General features: G+C 40.4%; 1 protein-coding gene across 1 annotated transcript in view; it reads left to right on the top strand.

The window, feature by feature from the left end:
• Positions 1–19206, top strand: part of LOC308144668 (glutamate receptor ionotropic, NMDA 2D-like) — a gene marked incomplete at both ends in the record, with an annotated part of 123844 nt that overhangs the window by 3694 nt on the left and 100944 nt on the right. Inside the window, 2 exons of the mRNA XM_080515848.1 lie at positions 5586–5852; positions 13795–13982. Coding sequence (XP_080371974.1) covers positions 5586–5852; positions 13795–13982 — 455 coding nt within the window. The remainder of the gene's footprint in view (positions 1–5585; positions 5853–13794; positions 13983–19206) is intronic.

Genomic DNA, 19206 nt, shown 5'->3' with positions numbered 1-19206 from the left:
GCTCAGTTCTGGTAGCAGTTGGTGGATCTATTGATCTATTGTTTATTTACTGTTTGGAAATTCTGAATTTTCTGCAACAATCTACAACTATTTAATATGATGGGATACAAAGAATACATGGTATCGTCTTACTTTTCTATTTCAAATACCAACGTCACAGATTGAAATGAAAAGACATTCAGAAAAAGTGTTTTTAATGGAGATCAGTGTCACATCAATGCCACAAAAAGTAGGACAGGTTGTTCCAACTTGCACGACATAAGATATACCAATGTTGTTGATCACAATCAAACCTCATAATCCTGTTATTTCTTTAAAGGGAAACATTTTGCTTATCTTGGGCTTTTTAAAAATAAATGATTAACATTTCAAATCCATCAAAATGGATATAGTGAGTTAAAATCTAAGAAATGAATGATCCTTTGGTAATTCTTCATCTTGAAATATGAAGAATTACAAGATGTATGATGGTTTAATAGTTAGTTTGGCCACAAGGCAGAGCAGAGGGTTGGAAAAAGCTTCGAGAGACTGAACAACATATAACTTATAAAGAACATGGATTGTAAAACCCAAAGAAAGAGGCCAAAATGTAATAGTAAAGCTGCAGCGTCATGTGATCATGGGTTTCTTTTGCAGTGATTTGGTCCATTGTTCATGTCAAAATATTAATTAGAGCAGCTTTTGAATCGGCATGAAGCCTCCACCTACCAGCAGCAGGAAGCGAGGTGAAGTTTGTTCCAGGAAATGTTTTGCCTCACGTATTTACCCTCACGTCGCGCGCTCAGCACCCCGACTGAGCCGAAATTTACATTCCAGGCTTTTGAGTTTTGAGTAATGTGGATATAATTCTCTTTATCTTGAACCCGGGCGCTGCCTGTCTGAGGGAAATACAAACGAGCGCCTGAACGAGCTGTAATGTTTGTTCAGACTGAAGCCTCCTGCAGGATGCGTTTATTTGCTAAACGCCGAGTGTTTCGGAGAACGTTGGCGGTCTGACCTCATCAGTGAGCCGTGATGAAGAGGAGGGGGGGAAATTAAAATGTTGTCAGAATTGCTCCAGTTCTGTCACGGCCGCTAAGCTCATCAGAACGGCTTCTCCTCGCCAAGTGGAGGAAATGTGCCGGGAATCGGAGGTGATTTTTGTGCATGCTTCATCAATGGCGCCGCAGTCCTGTGCAATTATGGTCAAACGTCAGAGACGAGAAGAGGTGCATCAGCGCCTGCTTCTTGGCCAGAAATTATGAACGTGCTAATTGACGGCGGCTGCTGTGTCACCTTGTCGCTGCAGCGCGTCGTCATGCGCTCATTACTGGACCGTGTCGTCGCTACAGTCAGTTAATCCAGTTCCACCGACGGATTGCCGGCGATAAGTAGATCAAGCTAAAGCAAGGCGGGCTAGCATGACAGGTGTGATATTTAATAAGCGGGCCAGTTTGTTTAAAGTGCATCATCTTGACAGTGTAACAAGGTTATTGTGATTTCTACACTAATGCAACATCGGCTCCGGTAACAGTTAATTTAACACAATCAGCTCGACTCTGAACTGTCAGCCTCTGCAAATGATTGAATATCAAAAGCAGCTTTGTTTTCAAGTGGGAGGAGAGGCTGCTGAGGTAAAGACATACTTTTACACTTCATTACACCCTCTTTGATTTCATCTTTACAACACTGTGTGTCTACCCTCGTCTGCAAGAACACGTGTCACATCAATGTATAAGTCATTTACATCCTAATGACTATTTATGTACTGTTGGAGGTCACAGTTGACGTACTAATTTAATTATTAAAGAATATTCTGTCTTGCATAACAGTATAAAATGCAATGATTGTATCTATTATCTGTAGATCGTGAGATTTTCTGTCTGTTGTATATTGGTGGCTCAAACTGACCCCTGTGGCATCGTTTAAAAGATAAATATGAAGTTCAGCAATATTTGGATTTTTTTTTAAATTTTGACTACATTGGGGAATTTTTTTGTGAATTAGTTTTGAGCTCATTAGTTAGCTTCACAAAAAATAAACAAATATATAAAAAAAGCTCTGTCTTGTCACTGGCCTGCTGCTAATTCAACTAAAACACTTAAATTTGATTATTTTTGTTTCAAATCTTGTTCTTGCTTCTGAAATTGTCTCAAATTGAAAATATTATTTATTGAAAACTCCTAAGCCCTGTCAAGATGACAACACTTCAAAGGAACATTTTGTTTTTGTTCTTTTTTTTTTTAATCATTTTTGCTTCAGAAACGTTTTGCACTTACACGGTAACATTTTGAAAACAAGAGCAATCAGAAATCTCTTGATATCCTCAAAAGGTTGACCTGGGCTAATATCTGCCTGTGGTGACGATTTCACCAAAATTTGAGCAATAGTTTTAACGTAATCTTGCTCACAGTCATACAGATAAGTATCCGCCAATGATTTAATAACATCCTTGGCGGAGGTAACAATGTCCTTTTACATGACAACGGCAGAAATACTGAAAATGATGTAGTTTTCCTGTGCAGCCACTAGTGGGTGCTGTTGGTGGTTTTTGTAATGACAACCTCACACATGCAGAGAACAATGCGCTATAAACATAAACAATGGGAGTACACAGACGACCAAGTTAGATTATTACGGTAACTGTCAACTATAAAATGCTGTTTACAAAATATTGCATTTTTGAGTAGCAAAGGGGAACTCTACGTAAAGGAATATACGACAGAGTGAGATATGTTAGTAGAACAGAGGCAAATTCAATTCCTCCAAGCTGAGAGTTTTGCTTTGAATGTCTTCCAAAATAAACTCCAATCAATTCTGAATTTCCGTTGCTTCTGAAACGCGACGTCAGTTTCTTCACGTTTCTGCTGAACGCCCGCGGGACAAAGGGGAGACTTTATTTTGACTTGAGGCGGGTCACACGGATTAGCACGAAGTCCTCGCGCCCCCACATGCTCCCTCCTCGCTCGCTCTCCGCCGGGTTGAGGGGAGCAGACGAGCTTACATCATAAATCGCGCCGCCGGTTTGATATGTGACCCAGTTCAGTTCGGCGCAACCTGAGGTGAGGCCCCGGCGACGCGGGAGGGTGGGACCGCTCCCCTGAAGTTCCCCCCTTTGATCATCCACGCGCTCCAACAGATGCGCAGCCTTGATGATTCAGTTAAACACATGCCCTCTGTCTCGTATAATGCCGACAAAGAAGAGAAGTAATTACTCTCAAAACACTCAGAAAATGTTTGGATGTCACAAGTTCGGCTCTCGTGCTCATTTACGTTGCAACATTCAAGGACCAAAAGAGATTTTTTTTTTTTTTTTTTTTACATTTTCCACCAAACAAAATTAATCTGGATCACAAAACATGTTTAACATTTAAATTGAGGATAATGAAGTTCTATCAAGTTTTGTGCTAGATTGAATATTGGAAGTTTCATCACAGCAGTTCATAATTGTCGACATATTATGTTTCTTTTTTGCTTTTGTCGCTATTTTTATTGGATTCTTCCAGTTCAGTGGTTTTTAACTGTTTTCCACTCCTTTTAAGCGGCAGTGCTTTCAAAAGGACACTGAGAACTTTTGATCTGTTTTGTTGTGTCCGTTTACATGACAATGGTGCTCGGAGCCACTGGAATTGCAAACTTTTGAAAACTGCTCCCAAGGTGGAACTTTTTGAAATAGGGCTGACTCCGTCTCCATGGAAACGGTGAAAAACACACCTTTTCTGAATGCTCTGATTGTCTGATCCGAAATATTGGCCGTATTATTGTTGGCTGGAAATTAAAATGGCTCAACAGGTTTGTTTTTTTTAAATCTTTACAAATAAATGAAATTAAGAGAAAAACCTTAAATTATATATAGTTTTGGGTTTATAGTTCTAACCACTAAAGAGGAACTTTAAAGTGCCTTAGACTCTGGGTTTAGTTAGCATAAAGGTTTTTTTTTTTTGGTCATCTGGTGCTTGGCACATCTATTAGAGTAAATGTGATTGGAAGCAGTGAGAGGAAGGTGATTGTAGATTCACAGTGAAATCCCTCTTGAAGAGATGAGGACTTTGTGGACAGACGGACCCTTGACATTAAACTGAAGTCAATCCCGAAACAAAACTGAGTCTGACCAGACACACCCACTGTGATTATTCACCTCCATTGCCTCCGTTGTACTATTACAGGAAAATCCTCTGAGAAGTTACTTGTGTGGACACTGTGATGGAAATGTCTGTTACACGTCAGTTCATCACAAACGTCTCACTAAGTTCTGTGTCTGGTTTCTTTTTTCTGGCTCCTCTCATTGTGTCTCTGTGACTTCAGTCCTTCTCAGTCTGATGTCACTCCTGCTGTCGTCCCGTTTCCCTTCGTGTTAATTCGGTCTGGACATCATGTCCCTGCTGTCTGTTCTTTTTTTTTTATTCTTTTGTTTCTCCTCCTTTTGTCTGTTGCTGAGATTTGTGCTTTAGATTTCCACCTTATCTGAATGAAATTCTGATCCTTTACCTGCGACCCTGATTTGCATTCAAGGCGCAGCTCAACGAAGGCACTCTAAATGCAGTCGCATTGAAACAAAATAAAACCTTTGGCTTCGTGTAAAGCAATGCAAGACATGATGTTTTATGAATAATTTTTTAATATGCCTGCATTTGGTCCTGTTATGGTAGCGGATAACACTTTCTCAAGGGACATGGTACAGTTTTAAAAATAATGTTCCGCTTCATAACTAATTACTGTTTTATTATTGCTGCTGATGTTTTAGTTACTGACATTCTTACTTGGAATAATTGCCCATGAGTATAGCATATCTTCCACAAATTAAACTCAAAGGAATCCGTCATAGCCTGAGCCACACAGGCCTGACAGCTCACAGGGTTGTGGACATTTTATTTAGACAGTCACCGAGTTACTTCACGGCTAAATAACTGTTTATTTGCAGAAACTAGTGAATTAACTAACTGCCCTGTTATTATAGAGTGATTTCAGTCATTTGCAGAACACAGCATAGACAAACCGCTCCTCTGCCACACTGGCATGCATTTCCGTCTCTTTTCAGTTTCTTTAACACCGGTCTAAATGGAACGACGTCCTAATGACAACCAGCTTTCTACTTTCAGCATCTTTGACAAATTATATAGACGATAAAAAACAATTCCTTCAAAAAATATGAAATGATGGTTCTGTATATGTTGTGCATGTTTTATGACATCTAAATTCTACCAATAACTTATTTAATGTTTGATGTATTGTCTTTCTTTTAACAATATTTGCAAAATACACTGGTAGATTAAGCCATGTATTTAAGCAAAATCTCATTAAGAACTCATTCTTAAAAAGTCGCCCGGTGGACAATTGTTAAAAAAAAAATCTGTGGCACCTATGACTCAGAATAAATTACAATCTGACTATATTGATGCGGTTTATTAGAAAAAAAGTGAACATTGACCAGCAAATCAGTTATTTGACTGACTTTCTCTTTGGCATGGGATTGAATATGAATTATATCACTGGCTATTTTGAACGTTGATGTTCACATTCACACATGTTGACATTACCGTACCTCCCAGACACTCACGTGTTTGCTGGATCCTCTGCCACCCCCCCCCCCCCCCCCCCCTCCCCAGGAGAGCGGCTCCATCTACCTCCAGTTCACCTGCTCCACCTCGCTGCAGCTCGAGGTGATCTTCGAAGTACTTGAAGAATACGACTGGACCTCTTTCTCTGTCGTCACCACCCGTCACCACGGCTACGAGGACTTCCTGGCCATGGTCGAGGGCATGACGGACGGCTCTTTCATCGGCTGGGAGAAGAAGAGCGTGGTGATCCTGAACGTGACGGACGATCCCGGCGGGGCGCGGACCAAACGGATGCTCAAAGACAACGAAGCCCAGGTGAGGGGTCAGAAATACAGATGTCAATTTTGATTGTTCAAGGGTTGAAATGTTTAATCCAACGTCATGTAAAAGTATAACATTCAATCTGAGTTTCTTCTGCCGGAGTCCACCAGCTTCGTTTCAGCTCCTGGCTCAGATAACAGAAACTGTATTTTTCAGCCATGAAATAAGAGTTATGACTTCATGCAAAAACAATTCTAAAAGACATAATCGTGCAAATATGCAGTAACTTGTGATGCGCGCAATCACAGAAAGAGAAAATCTAAATAATAGAACTTGCAATTAGATTTTAGTTGTTCTTTAAAAGTCTAATGGCAACACCGTGGGATGATTTGCACCTTGAGTTACAATATGGCGGTATAAAGCTCCTCCTTCTCCTTTGGGGGGTTTTAACCAGGGAGGTCTGGGGTCAGGGAGGCTGAAGCAATGCAGCCACGGCATCAACAACAACGACTCACCGTGGAAGCTCATTAAGCTTGTTTGAGGGCCAGCGATTAATTTATATTCACACTCACACACACACACTATCTTGCACACCTGGGAGCTTTGTAGTGTAACAACAACATTTATCTGTTGTCTCTGCGGTCTTCTGTTCTTTTTGCAGCGGGTGAGTGTTCAGTTTTTTTTGTTAAGTGATACTTCAGCGGGGCTTCATTTGCCCACTTGTGCCTTTTGATTGGAGGATTTTTCGGCACGAGTTTCATTTCCCACAAATGTCACAACATGAAATCAGCATGTACAGCTCGGTATTCATCAAATGTACAAGATGAAAGCCCTCCTAAGAAGCTTACTTGTGGCGAAAAAGATGGTATTTGTGTGATGCTCAACTGATTCAATTGGGTGCTACAAGTGAGCGTCATTCCCTAGTGTACTTGTAATGACGGAAAGAAAGAGTTAGACAATTTCTCACTGGCTGAGGTGGAGTAGTGAGGAAGAAGTCGTGAGGCAGTCATTTATTGATATCTGTTCTGAAGACTATATACACATCACGGTTGTTTGTGGCTACCTATGAGCCACAAGCTAACCTGCGTTGCCAGTGTGGATTAAAGACTTCCAGTTTCGGTTTGGACCAATCGGGCCGAATTCTGATCACACAGGGCTGAGATTGGAACTAAAACAAATGAAACCCCTTCTTGCTCAAGATCGCACGTTCAGATGTTCACGAGAGCATCGTGATGGATTATCTCTTTAATTTAGTGGCGAAAAAGACAGAAAATATCAAATACTAGCAGCTAGTTAGGTGAGTGTTTGTTTGTGAGAATATTTAGTTTGTCCGTGTTTCTCTGGAAACGCAGTGTGACATATCTTCCTCAGGACTTAAAGGTCTCTATGCTTTTATAACATGATATGAAACATCATTTTTTTTTTTCCTTTTCCTTTTTGGAAGCATTCTTCTACAGTGTCATAGTTTTTTATCTAAATATTATGAAAAATCCCCAGGGTCTCAGGTTGCAGTCTCGAAAGTGCAGCCTGAAGCAGATTTGAGAAATTAGACGTTACACTGATCCATTGCTCAGAAACTTTTTCCAACCTTTAACAGCATAAAGGTCACAAATGAAGAGACGACTGTTCAACATAAAAGCTGTGGAGAATGAACATATTCCAGAGGAAATGGACGGTTCAAAGCAGAGGAGACGCCTTCTGAGGTGACCTTCACTGAGGTCCAACACATCAGATAAGACGAAGGAGTTTCAGTGCACCACTGGACCTGTTCCCTTTCTCCTTTTTCAGCCTTTGTGATGGAGCCATATATTCTCACTCCTCCTTTCACACGAGAGCTATTTTGTCTGCATTCATCCTCGACTCTCATCTTTTTTTTTTTTTTATACCATTGTCAGCTTAAATGACCTTTTGTTAAAATGAAGTCCGTGAAAAGGAACAAAGAAACATAATAAGCAGAGAATGAGGTGACCCAAACTAAAGACACCAGAGTGAACATGATGTAATATAATGAAAGTGATATGAAATGAATGAGCTCCATACACACACATGTACATGTTTCAATTTAGATCTTTCTTCATCGTTCTTTTGGTTGAGAAGATTGGACAGAACATGCCGGGATTCAGACACGGGAACCAGTGAAGCGTGTTGAGATTCATGTCAGCAGCTTTGAAAGTTAATACATTCAAAGAGAAGATTTTTTTTACTGCCAGTGACATTTGTATTTATTACACAAAGTTGGGAGGGAAAGTGACATTTACTGACAGTTTTATGTGCCCCTGCCTGCCACCGATATTCACTTTGATCTCCCATATTTTTGCGTCTTGATTGATCTTGACGGTATTTAAAAGCTTAATGTGCGCCATACGTCAGAATAATCACATCCAAGAACAGAACAGATCCGTGTCTTCTCACTGTCAACTTTACTGTACATCTCCTCTGGAAGACGCCCAGTTTACAACAAAAGTCACATTTCTATTTTGTAGAGTAAAAGTGAGAATCAAGCCATGATTTGGTCATTATTGCTCTCTTTGATATATTGTTATCACAACTTTTGTGACACTCGTGATGTAAATGTGCAAGGTGAAACTATGAATGTGGCAAAAGACCAAAAAAAAGTAAAACCTTTTTCATTATTAAAATGTAATTAAAACAGACCAACTTTACACGATTTGATGAAACAAGCGTGACGGTTGCAGGATGTGAAGCTAATACATATCAGAAGGTTTTGTCAAATTGCATCAATCCCAAAAGCTCCATTAACATGCAATTATAAACATGCATATTTATTAGGAAATTGAGCAGAAGGGAATATGTTTAGGGGAAGTTGTGAAACTGTCTCCATCACCACAGCGAGCCACACTCCGTGGTTGTATCTTTGATAGTTTCAGCAGCTCAGCTGTGTAATTATCGTTTTAGAAATGGCACTGATAAACTCTGTTGTCTTCTTCTTTTTATAATAATAATAATAATGATAATAATAATGATAACCTGGGACTTGGTCGTCTGTTCACACAAATGTATGAATTTCCCAAAAGTGGTTAATAAAATCTGTTTATTGTTAAGTTTACTGGCAAATATAAGGTTTGTTCTTTACACACGTGCGTTTGGTTTCATTACATAAGCAAACAGCAGCACCCTCTCCACGCCACCACGAGACACATAACTTTAGCTTTTAACTGAATGCGCCTGTAACACATGGAAGCTGGAGTGTCACGTGATACTTTGAACTCATTTTACAGACCGGTGTTACCGTTCATTTGCAAGCAGCTGCTGGGGCCCCTGAACCAGCGTCCAGGTTCACACCATCACGACTGCATCAGGTCGTGATGCATAGTGCAAGGCTTTCGGATCATGTCCAAGGATGTGTTGTTTTTCTGGGTTTTTTTCCACTGAAATGTTGCCCTCTGGGTATTGTGTTCTACAGTCCCAGGGTCAAAATCATCCATCAATATTTTGTATTTTCAACAGCGGTGCATGAATAGACGTCCTTGGACAGAGAAGCTTATTTTCCTGTGTTTATTTTTGCTTTTTGGAGAGCTTGCATGCTTTCAAAGCGGATTTGGTGTGCATGTGTGATGTGAATTACTTTCCATCGCAACCTTTTTCGACTCTTCATGTATTTTTGTGTCAATTATTATAAAGATAGTCAGAATGTGCTCCAGCCTGCCTTTTATCAGTACAGATCACATGATGCAAAAACGTTTATTTGTTTGAACTAAAGAGTCCAGATTCCTCCCACAAATCCAAAGACTAGTTATTCCCAGATGTATGTGTCAGTCTGAATGAATTATTCCGAATTAAGTGATCAGGCAATGTGCAGGCTGATTTATTTTCTTAAATATCAAAACAGGGGCCAATAACCTGGATTGTTGTGGTTTTAATTAGAAAGTACCTGAAGTTCACCTTCAAGGCAAGCTGGCAGCAGTAACGGACATGCTTTTAAAGATCTATCGCATCGTTTCAATTGGCTCAGGTCAATGTAATCAAATAGTACTGTTTGCATGACACAATTTTAATCAGATTATTTGGTTGTTGTGTAATGTGGTTGATTGCTTACTGTCCATTTAACCACAACCATTGTTGATTGGGATGAAGTCCAGCTTTCTGTGATTGTAGTTGTAAAAGCAGATCATGAAGGATGAATTATGGGACATTACTGTTTTTGGTTTGCTTGCCAAAACTGAGTGGAAAAAACGAAACCACTTTTTCCAGTTGCTGCGATTTATGGATTTAATGTTTTGGCCTTAATTGCGATGTAAATTATGTTTCAATAAGTTGCATTTTTCCCCATTTAGAATGCGACTCCAGCAATGGATTGGTATCTGGCTTGGATCATACTTTCTACGGGATTGCATCTATGATAAGATAATTGGACTTGAAATTGACAGAAAGGGTATCTATTGCATCTTTTATATAGACGTTTAAAACACAACCAATGTGTGAAGTAAAGAAGTGAAAAGCCAGAGTCGTTTATTGGGTTTTTCACTGTTTTTTGCCAAAAATACTTCAACCCCTCATTGTGCCCGTCACACTGCTTTCTACATTATTGTGCTCCATATCTCTTACCTGGACCCTTTTTGTATTCTGTTAGGGTGGTTGTATGCCAGCGTTTGCATAATCCCCCATGTTGCTACATCCTTTGATGGAAAACCAAAGGCTACAGCTTCCTAATGCATCCACACTGGAGCTATAGTGCAGGTTTTGTATTTAATACTGTTTGTGGATACAAGCTCTGCATTGTGAGCATGTGCTGATATCTTTTCTTCATGCGCGCGCGCGCGCACACACACACACACACACACAGAGACTCTGTGTCATTGATTGAACAGGCTTCATCTGTTCTGTGATATGGGGGTAATTCACAAAGAAGGAATTTCTTTTTCTGCATCCTGTTTTATTCCTCTGCTTCACTCACCTCCCTGCCCGTCTCATAGACAGTGTATGTGGATGTGAACAATCTGTATTTTATTTAGCCATAGAATTGAAATTAGCGCCTTTCGTCCCGAAAGAATTCCTGTGCTCCTCCAAAAACATCAATGTTCCTTGCAGACCTGACAAGCCTGTGCCATGGCTAATGCAAAATTATTAATCTTACATGTTTTTTTTTTTTTTGTTTTTTTTTAAATGCATGATCTTTGAAGCACCAGGGAAGCTGGAGTTCTGCGTTTGGCATTTATTTTGCTTCAAAGGCTGCCCTCGCCAATTAGCATACGGCAGGCAGCAGCTGATGATTTGTATCTGTGTGTTGTGACTGGGAGGAACGACAGCGAGCGTGCTGCTTTCCCTCCGCATGCTTGAATTGCTTCGGTTTGTCATCACAGCAGAACAAATGCATGACAGACCAAGCAGTGCACCGACAAAGAACCTGCGCAATCCCACATATTACAATGTCATTTGCCAATCAAGTGTAATAATTTCAATCTGACCGCGTCTGACCAGCCGTTTCAGTGATTTACAGTGCAGTTTATACGACCTTCATCAGCAGCACTGCGAAATGCCAACTAAGTTTTGACCATGTTTGACTTAATCATGCATAGAAAAGGGTGTTTTCTCGAGTTCAATTTAAATCAAGAACATTTAAATGGATTTTGAGCTCGACTACACAATCAATACTATATTTTTGCACTGAAAGACATTTGAACGCTTCAAACACATTTCTGTCAGAATCAAGTTCAATACGAAACGTGCTTTTAAAAGTTCGCCTTGGGTTACCGATCAAGAAGCAAACTGGAGGAAAACATTGAAATATCAGCATTTCTGTTCTTCCTAGCGCTTCTTCTGGACCACGTTAAGTTATTTTTTCCTATTGAGTCAATATGAAGCATGGAGTTTCACTTAAAGAAGAAAAATGTGATTAATCACAAAATCTAACATCAATCTTCTGAGACTGTGTGTTAATGCTTCCCCTTTCATTCCTCCAGCAAACGATGTATAATGTCAATATGACAGAGTTAGGGACTATAAGCACGTTAAACTGAAGTCTGATGGCAAAATTAGCTTCTTTTGAACTGCGCATTATGTCCACCAGCTGGATACTAACTGTGTGCCAGTTGGCACGAGGCTTGTGGTCATCCATCCACCCATCCATCCATCCATCTATCCATCCGTCCATAATCGCCACCCACTTGATCAAAACTAATGTTGGGGTGTGCTGGATAGGATCCAAACCGAGGCTGGCCATAAACCAGAGTGCTCTTTTTTCAGATCGCCTGTCAGTCACAGGGCTGACAAACAGAGTCGCAGCCTATTCAGGGCCGGTTTTGGCCCAGTGGCCTTATGTTTGACATCCGAGAAGATAGATTGTGGGTTTCGGCTTCCGCTCACAATCTGAAGGCATGCCTGATGGGTTAAATGTTGACTTTAAATATGCTGTGGTACTTGTCTGAAGAGATGATGGACAAGATATTAAGGAGCTGATGAATAAATGAGACACGGCACTCTTCCTGTTACTTTCTGTGCGGACTTTACATATCATTAAAAGACCTGCGCGTGATTGTGTGTGTCTGTTGACATGAACACAGCATCTCCTTCCCCTTCATCCAGCATTAACATGAATAAACTCTTTAATCACAAACCTCATTAAGATAAATCAGGTATTGATGATGGATTGATGGCTGCTGATTAGTGCTGTTCTTTTGTGCCTTGGCTCATCTCATTATGAACGTTTTCTTTTTGTCCAACCATGACATGGAGTGTGTAGTTGAGGTGGAGAGTTAGTGTTTTTAATTGCTTTATTCAAAGAAGCGCTGCATAAAAAAATGGAAAACATTGATCCAATATGCTTTCTGATGCTAGTTGCATGTAACAAGGATTCAATCTGAAGCATTCCCTCTCAAATATAATGAAACATTCAATCTGAGACTAGTTTTTAAGTAAATTGTGTTTTGTGTTTGGGGATATTCTGGAAAAATGTTTAAACCGTTAAACTCTGCCACGGTAACGTATGAAGACCCACAGGGATCTAAATGAAATGTTTTTTTCCGAAGATGAGGTGTCCACAATTTGAAAAATGAGACACCGGCCCTCACAAACTGATTGATGGCACAAAATTATAACAAATTATGAGTCTTTCTGAAGGCTGGCAGGAATAAGTGGAACTCAACTCCGTCTCCCACGGATCAGGAGGAGGAGGGGGGGGAGCGTTTCATCGCCGACATGTGGAGTGACAAACTTCAAGCCCGAGGAGCGCCATATGTAAAGAGGTTTAAATATACACTTGACTGCTCGGGGGACGTGATTGACGGGGACCGAGGAGTCAGTGTGGACCTCATGCGAGCCCCCCATCCCATCCGCTGTCAGCTGAGTGGGCGGGACCGACGTCATCTTGCTGTCCTCTCTGACGTGAATAGCAGCAGTGCATGTGCAGCATGTGACAGTGTCCCCCCCACGCCACACGCCCGCTGCGATCGCTGCGCTTGAGCCAAGCGTCTCCGCTCGGACGGAATTCAGTTTTTTAGAGACTCGTCGATTGTCTCGCAAAAAAAAAAACGACGGCGCCAATTCTCCTCGAGTGCTTCCTCTGAGTAATCAGCTGAAGCACCCTCGGCTTCGCACGCACGCCGAGTCCCCGCACTCCTCCACTTTTTTTTTTTTACTCTCACTTTGTCTTTTTAATCTCGCCCTACCCTCCCATTAAATCCGCTGCCTTTAATAATGTATGAGGAGGAATTGCAAGCAGACCGAGAGGCGTTCTTTTTCAAGTGCAGCCCACTCTGATGGAAAAACACATCGAGAGGCACCAACATATAAGTGCAACAAGTATATCGGTGTGTAAATTATTATAATCCACAGAATTGTAACCTCCTCATTTCTTGCCACTCAGATCGACAATACCTTGTTTCCTTTAAAACTGACTACATCCATCTGTTCTTCAAACTTCTTCATGCCTCCTCTGTTTGTCTTTCTCCTTCCTCCTTTACATTCACTTAAATCCTCCTCCTCCTCCTCTTCCTCACACCGCTTCCTGCATTAATCCACTGCTCTCGTCGTCCCGCAGGTCCGGCTGCTGTACTGCTCCCTGGAGGAGGCCGAGCTGGTTTTCCGGGCGGCCTGGGCGGCGGGTCAGGCCGGGCCCAGTCACATGTGGTTCGCAGTGGGACCGGCTCTGTCCGGACTGGGTCTGGAGGGGCTGCCAAAGGCCCTGTTCGCTATTCGGCCGCAGGGCTGGAGGGACGAGCCACGCAGGTACGAAGACGTCGAACGGTCTCACAGATTTCATGGGTTCATTCAACGGTTGAAACTTGAGGGACATTAGAGCAGAAAAGAGGGGATAATAAATGTTTTTACACAATGCTGGAATACAGTATAGTAAAGTCTAAGATGGTCAGTCGGCTCCCTTCAGACGGCAAATATGAATTTCATGAATGATTCTTTTATGAAAAGATTGATATTTACGCCTTTTAATATTTACCAAACAATGTTTGTTCTTTTAATCACAGAAAAAAGTGAAAGTAGTTTTTACAAAACCGGCTAATTGATGTGAGCCACCTTGTTTCTTCCACGAGCTGCAATAATCTAAAACCACAGCGACAATAAAGCTCCATACGGTTCCAGTTGAAATCACCATCAGCTGCTGGGATGTACATTATGTCCATATGGCAGCAGTCATGAGTGCAACCTTTTCATTTCCGACATCAGACAGCTGATGGCAGCTGTGACATGTGAGGACAGAATAAGAAGAATCTTACTGAGTTTTCCTCAGAATAAATATAAATAACTTGTTTTCTTTTAATTTATTTCCCCTCTCTAATTACATCAGGCTTTTAAAAAAAAACTGTTTTAGGATTAAAACGATAATCCTTCATATCAGACATCAATTATATGCACTTTCAATTCCTGTTTTTAAAATTTCAAAGGGAATGCCTGAAAGGCATCACAGATCAAAACAGATGTTTGTGTTTCATTGTACAGTTTAACATGTGCTGTTAAAAAGTTGTTGAACACCAGCGAGATGTCATCCTCTATCAAACAGAGCCTGTCCACTACATTGACATTGGTTTTATACTTCAGGGTTTGAAAAAACTAAAACAAAATCATCCATTTAACAAGATGCAAAGTAATATACCTGCAGCATCTTTTTCCTGTTTGTGCACGTTTAACCGTGCTCATCAGGAGCAGCTTCTTCCCAGAGGCATCACATTAGTTTTAGTCTTCAGCTAGTGCCTCATTTGCATGCGATTAAGGCAATGAAGGTGCATCCTCTTATTACCAGTTGTTGATTCAAAGGCATGGAATTTGACGCCGTTATCATGTTAATCTATTCAGATATGAAGTTCGAGTTAGGAGCAGCTATATGATTTGTTCTAGAAGTTTACACCTCGAGGTCCCATAACGCAAACCCGAACAGGAAGATCTTACAATCTTTTGTTTTCAAACCAGGAAGTGAACGTCTGTTGTGCTCAGTGATTCTCTGTGTGAAGTGTGTTTTCATTGTTGCATTACCACGATGAACGATTCCAGGCAGCTCAGGCAAAGGCAACAAAATGACATATTGGTTGGAAGTTCCCCAGTTTCTGGTTGGCAGACTGGAGATCGACTGACTGATTCTCATAAAAGCTGTTTAAGCTTCCTCGAAGATGTTCAGGAAAAGGTTCCAAGCAGTGCTTGTTTGTATAAATGCTGCAGATATTCAGACTGTCAACAATGTTGCTTTTTATATTAAGATATACCTGAAGAAGCTCTGCTGACTTCAAACACAAAACGATAAACATTTCAAAGTAATCCGAGGAGCCCTGGAACAAGTGCAGTAATGGCCAATAATACATTGATTTTAGCCAATTTGGTTGTAATAAAAGGCCATTACTTTCCAATAATGTCATAGAATATCTTTACTAACATAATTGAGAGAGAGTACTTCATTCTATAATAATATCCTCCATAAATTAATATGTCTACAATGTGTTCCACAACAACACAGGCACTGGTTGGTTCGCTGAAATGGGCGTTTTAGCGCTCAGCTCCCATCTCAACCAATGAAAACTGTTATTAAACTGTTATTATTATTAAAATTCAACATTTTGAATGACTATGCCACTTGAAATCTGGAAAAAAATACGTATGTATAGTTAATGCAGTCCTGTTTATGGATTTTTACAATATTGGCTGCTTTTTAAACTTCACTTTACTCATTTTTTTGGCAAAAATGTAGATGAACAATAATATAATATACAGTATAATTTATCATATATTCTAAGGTATGTCATCATTTGCTTATTACCTTAAAACAGCCATAGTTATGCCATTATTGGCTGTTAGAACCCCTCTCTGGAATGTGTCGTGTGGTTTCTCAGTCTAAATTTGATTGACGTCAGATCAGGCTAAACCTGGCACGACACCATAAGGGCCTGGACCCAAAGTTTAGAACCGTTTCCTTAAGGCGGGTACTCGTTGTGCAACTCAGACGAATCACGCCAATGTCTTTGGATGTCATCACCACAATCACAAACAACCCGTGATTATTTTCTGACATCGCTAGATGTGTACTGGCGTCCGTCCCGCTAACAACAACAAATGGAAACTCGGCAGAGAAGTGGACGCCAGCAGTGCAGCAAAATCAGTAGTTAGCAGAATCCCAATGTGGTCAAATGCTGGGTCATGTTCACATTCTCAGGTTTAATCCCAAACCTTTTTTTTTGTCGTGCAGATTAATACCAAAACTACAGCTTGATTCTTTCAACTTTACATGCTTCCTGAATGCACCAGCGACATACGCAGATGATATCTTGCTATTTTGTGCTGCAGTACATTACATTAGTGGACATTGTGCATTCAAATTACTTAAATTTTACATTATAATCACCTGCAAATAGCTTTCAAATACAAACACAACTTATTTTGTTGCGTTTGTTTCAGTTGTAGAAACTTTATTTCTCTGTACGTTTTTTGGTTTGTTTTGTTTTTGTTTTTGTTCTGTTTTGTTTTGTTTTATTTTTACCCATATTAAGTGAATTCTGCAATGCTGAATCTTGAGCTGCTGGGAGACAACCTTGTGATTTAAAAAATTCATGAGGATCAGTGAGCAAATAAACTTTCTTTTCTTCACCCCTGAAAGTGTTTTCTTTCTCCCCCTTATGCAGTAACATGCTCTGTTTATGATGTTGGGATGGCCTGATTCCACTGCGGGGGTCATTAAATTTTCATCAAATCTCATCTAAATAAACTGACCAAATGAATCCAGGTGGGAATACGATCATTCATTGATCTTCAACACTATCGGGGAGAGAGGTGCAGGAGGAACACAGTTACTAAATAACCAGCAACTGTTCCGCAGCAACAAAGTGGAATGTTTGATCAGCAAAAGTGAGTTTAATGTCACTCGAAGAGCAAAATGGAGTTAACCTCTTTAGAACAGAAAGAAAGATGGACCTGATTTAATTTGCTTTGACAACTAAGAATGTGCAGAGACATCGTAAAACATTCTTAAGAATGTATAGTAATACTTGATAAGACGGAAAACCTTCAGCAAGCTACAAGAATATGGAATCCCTTGTTCGGTATCTTGTCTAGAAACGGGGGCAAAATGACAGAATATCGATTTAGCTCATTTGCTTTATTTAAAGTTGAGCGTTCCCAATCTAGGAAAATACTGGGATAAGTTTATGTGAATTGATTATTGTGCAATGCACAATGTGATTTCTGTATTGTTCGTTATTACATCTGTTTTAAATGCTTCGGAAAGGGAAATGTCATTGAGTGCTGTTATTGTGGTGAGAGGCAGTTCCTCAGCTGACGCCCCACAACTTTTATTTCTGAACTCTATGAGATATTTTCTTGATGGTACCTTTCCTCTAGTCTCGCAGTTTTTCTGAATCTCAGTTCATTGAAGCACTCCATGGCAAACAAATCTGAAAATAATATTTCCAGCTGATCATTCTCGTGTAAACAGTGTATAAATACTACTGTTGGCACATAAACGTCGATCCTGGCTTTATTCTCAGATGATCACGTGCAACAATCACACAAACCTAATGCACAATTTAGCACCTTTTACACTGAACCTTCTTCCAGTGAATCAGGCTTTAAATATCCACAAAACCATGTGATACAACTTTCATATTGATTTATGTTCCTGCACTTTAGAATCCTGCCTGTCGGCCGGCCATGTTCAGCCCTCCGAGTGTGAGAGCTCTCCCCGCTCTCCAAGCCGCATTTCATGCCTTCATTTTCGAGCGCCTGTGAAATTTATCGTCGCCGCTCGAAGCCCATGTGAGCAGCTCGCTTGTCAGAAGCAGACAGCACATCCCTCTGTGGAACACAGACGCCGTGTCCCGACGCCGAGGCTGCGAGCTTGAAGCAACGTGACACAGATTCCGCTAGATATTTGATGAAGCTCGTCCCCGCTCAGCCCTGATGATGACTTCTTACAAACAACCTGAAATTATGCCTTCATCCATTATCTATACCCACCAGGGTTTAGGTTGTAGGGAGCCGGAGACAATCACTCTTAACATTGGGTGAAATGCTTAATCCTGAATTTGTACTTGATTTATCAGGCATCTGTACTTTACTTGAATGTTTATTTTAGAAATATTTGTACTTTCTTTCCAATCATTCAACTAGTTCTTTACTTTTTTATAGGTTGGTCTACAATCTTTATGACCAAAAATCAAAACTGAAAGCCATTCTTGCACTTTCCTGAAAAATTTTAACTGTCAAAATAACGATTACACAGCTTAGCTACCTTTATTTACCAAAAGCTGTAATTTATCTTGTTTTTTATGAAATTCAATGACATATTAGCCATTATAGCAGTTTAAGCTGTCTTCACTTACACAGCGATTTCAAGTAAAACCTAAAAACCTCTGTTGCATTTTGGGGATCTGTTTAGACGACTAAAAACACAGTTTGTTTGTTTTTAAACGCTCAGACTCCGTCTCCATGGAAGCAGAACCACAACTTTTCTGAAATGCTACAGCACAGATGTGATTTGTTTGTTTCAAGTTGATAATTGAACCAAGGTAAAAAAAAAAAAAAAGTCCCAAACAAATTGCCCATGTTACATTCTCTGACTTAATGAGTTGAGGTGAAGCATCTGAATACACCATTAAACAATTGAGCGATGGATTATCGGATACTCAGGGCTCCAAAGGAAATGCCTAATGCACACTTTAAGTCTGTGCAATTAAACAACAGAAATGACTGTGACAGTGGCTGTGTGTAAATGTAGCTGCAACTCATCCTGAGCTGCTGTTTGTGTTGTTGTGACAGCTCAATCCTCCAGAGAGCTGTTCTCAACCAAAAAGAGATGGTCCCATGATTTGGTACGGTAGTTTTGCGTTAAAGAAGCTGCTTGCAGAAGTTTCACATTCCTGCACAGATAACAGTTTTCTCCCATGCGTCGTTATCCTCTATCTTTTTTCTTTTTTTTTTTGATTCTGCATGCAATTACATTGTCGGATGATCTCTGTTC

Source organism: Blennius ocellaris (assembly GCF_963422515.1).
Source record: "Blennius ocellaris genome assembly, chromosome: 20".
Taxonomy (NCBI): Eukaryota; Metazoa; Chordata; class Actinopteri; order Blenniiformes; family Blenniidae; genus Blennius; species Blennius ocellaris.
The sequence above is the reverse complement of the archived record's forward strand: the minus strand, read 5'-3'. Positions and strand labels throughout refer to the sequence as shown.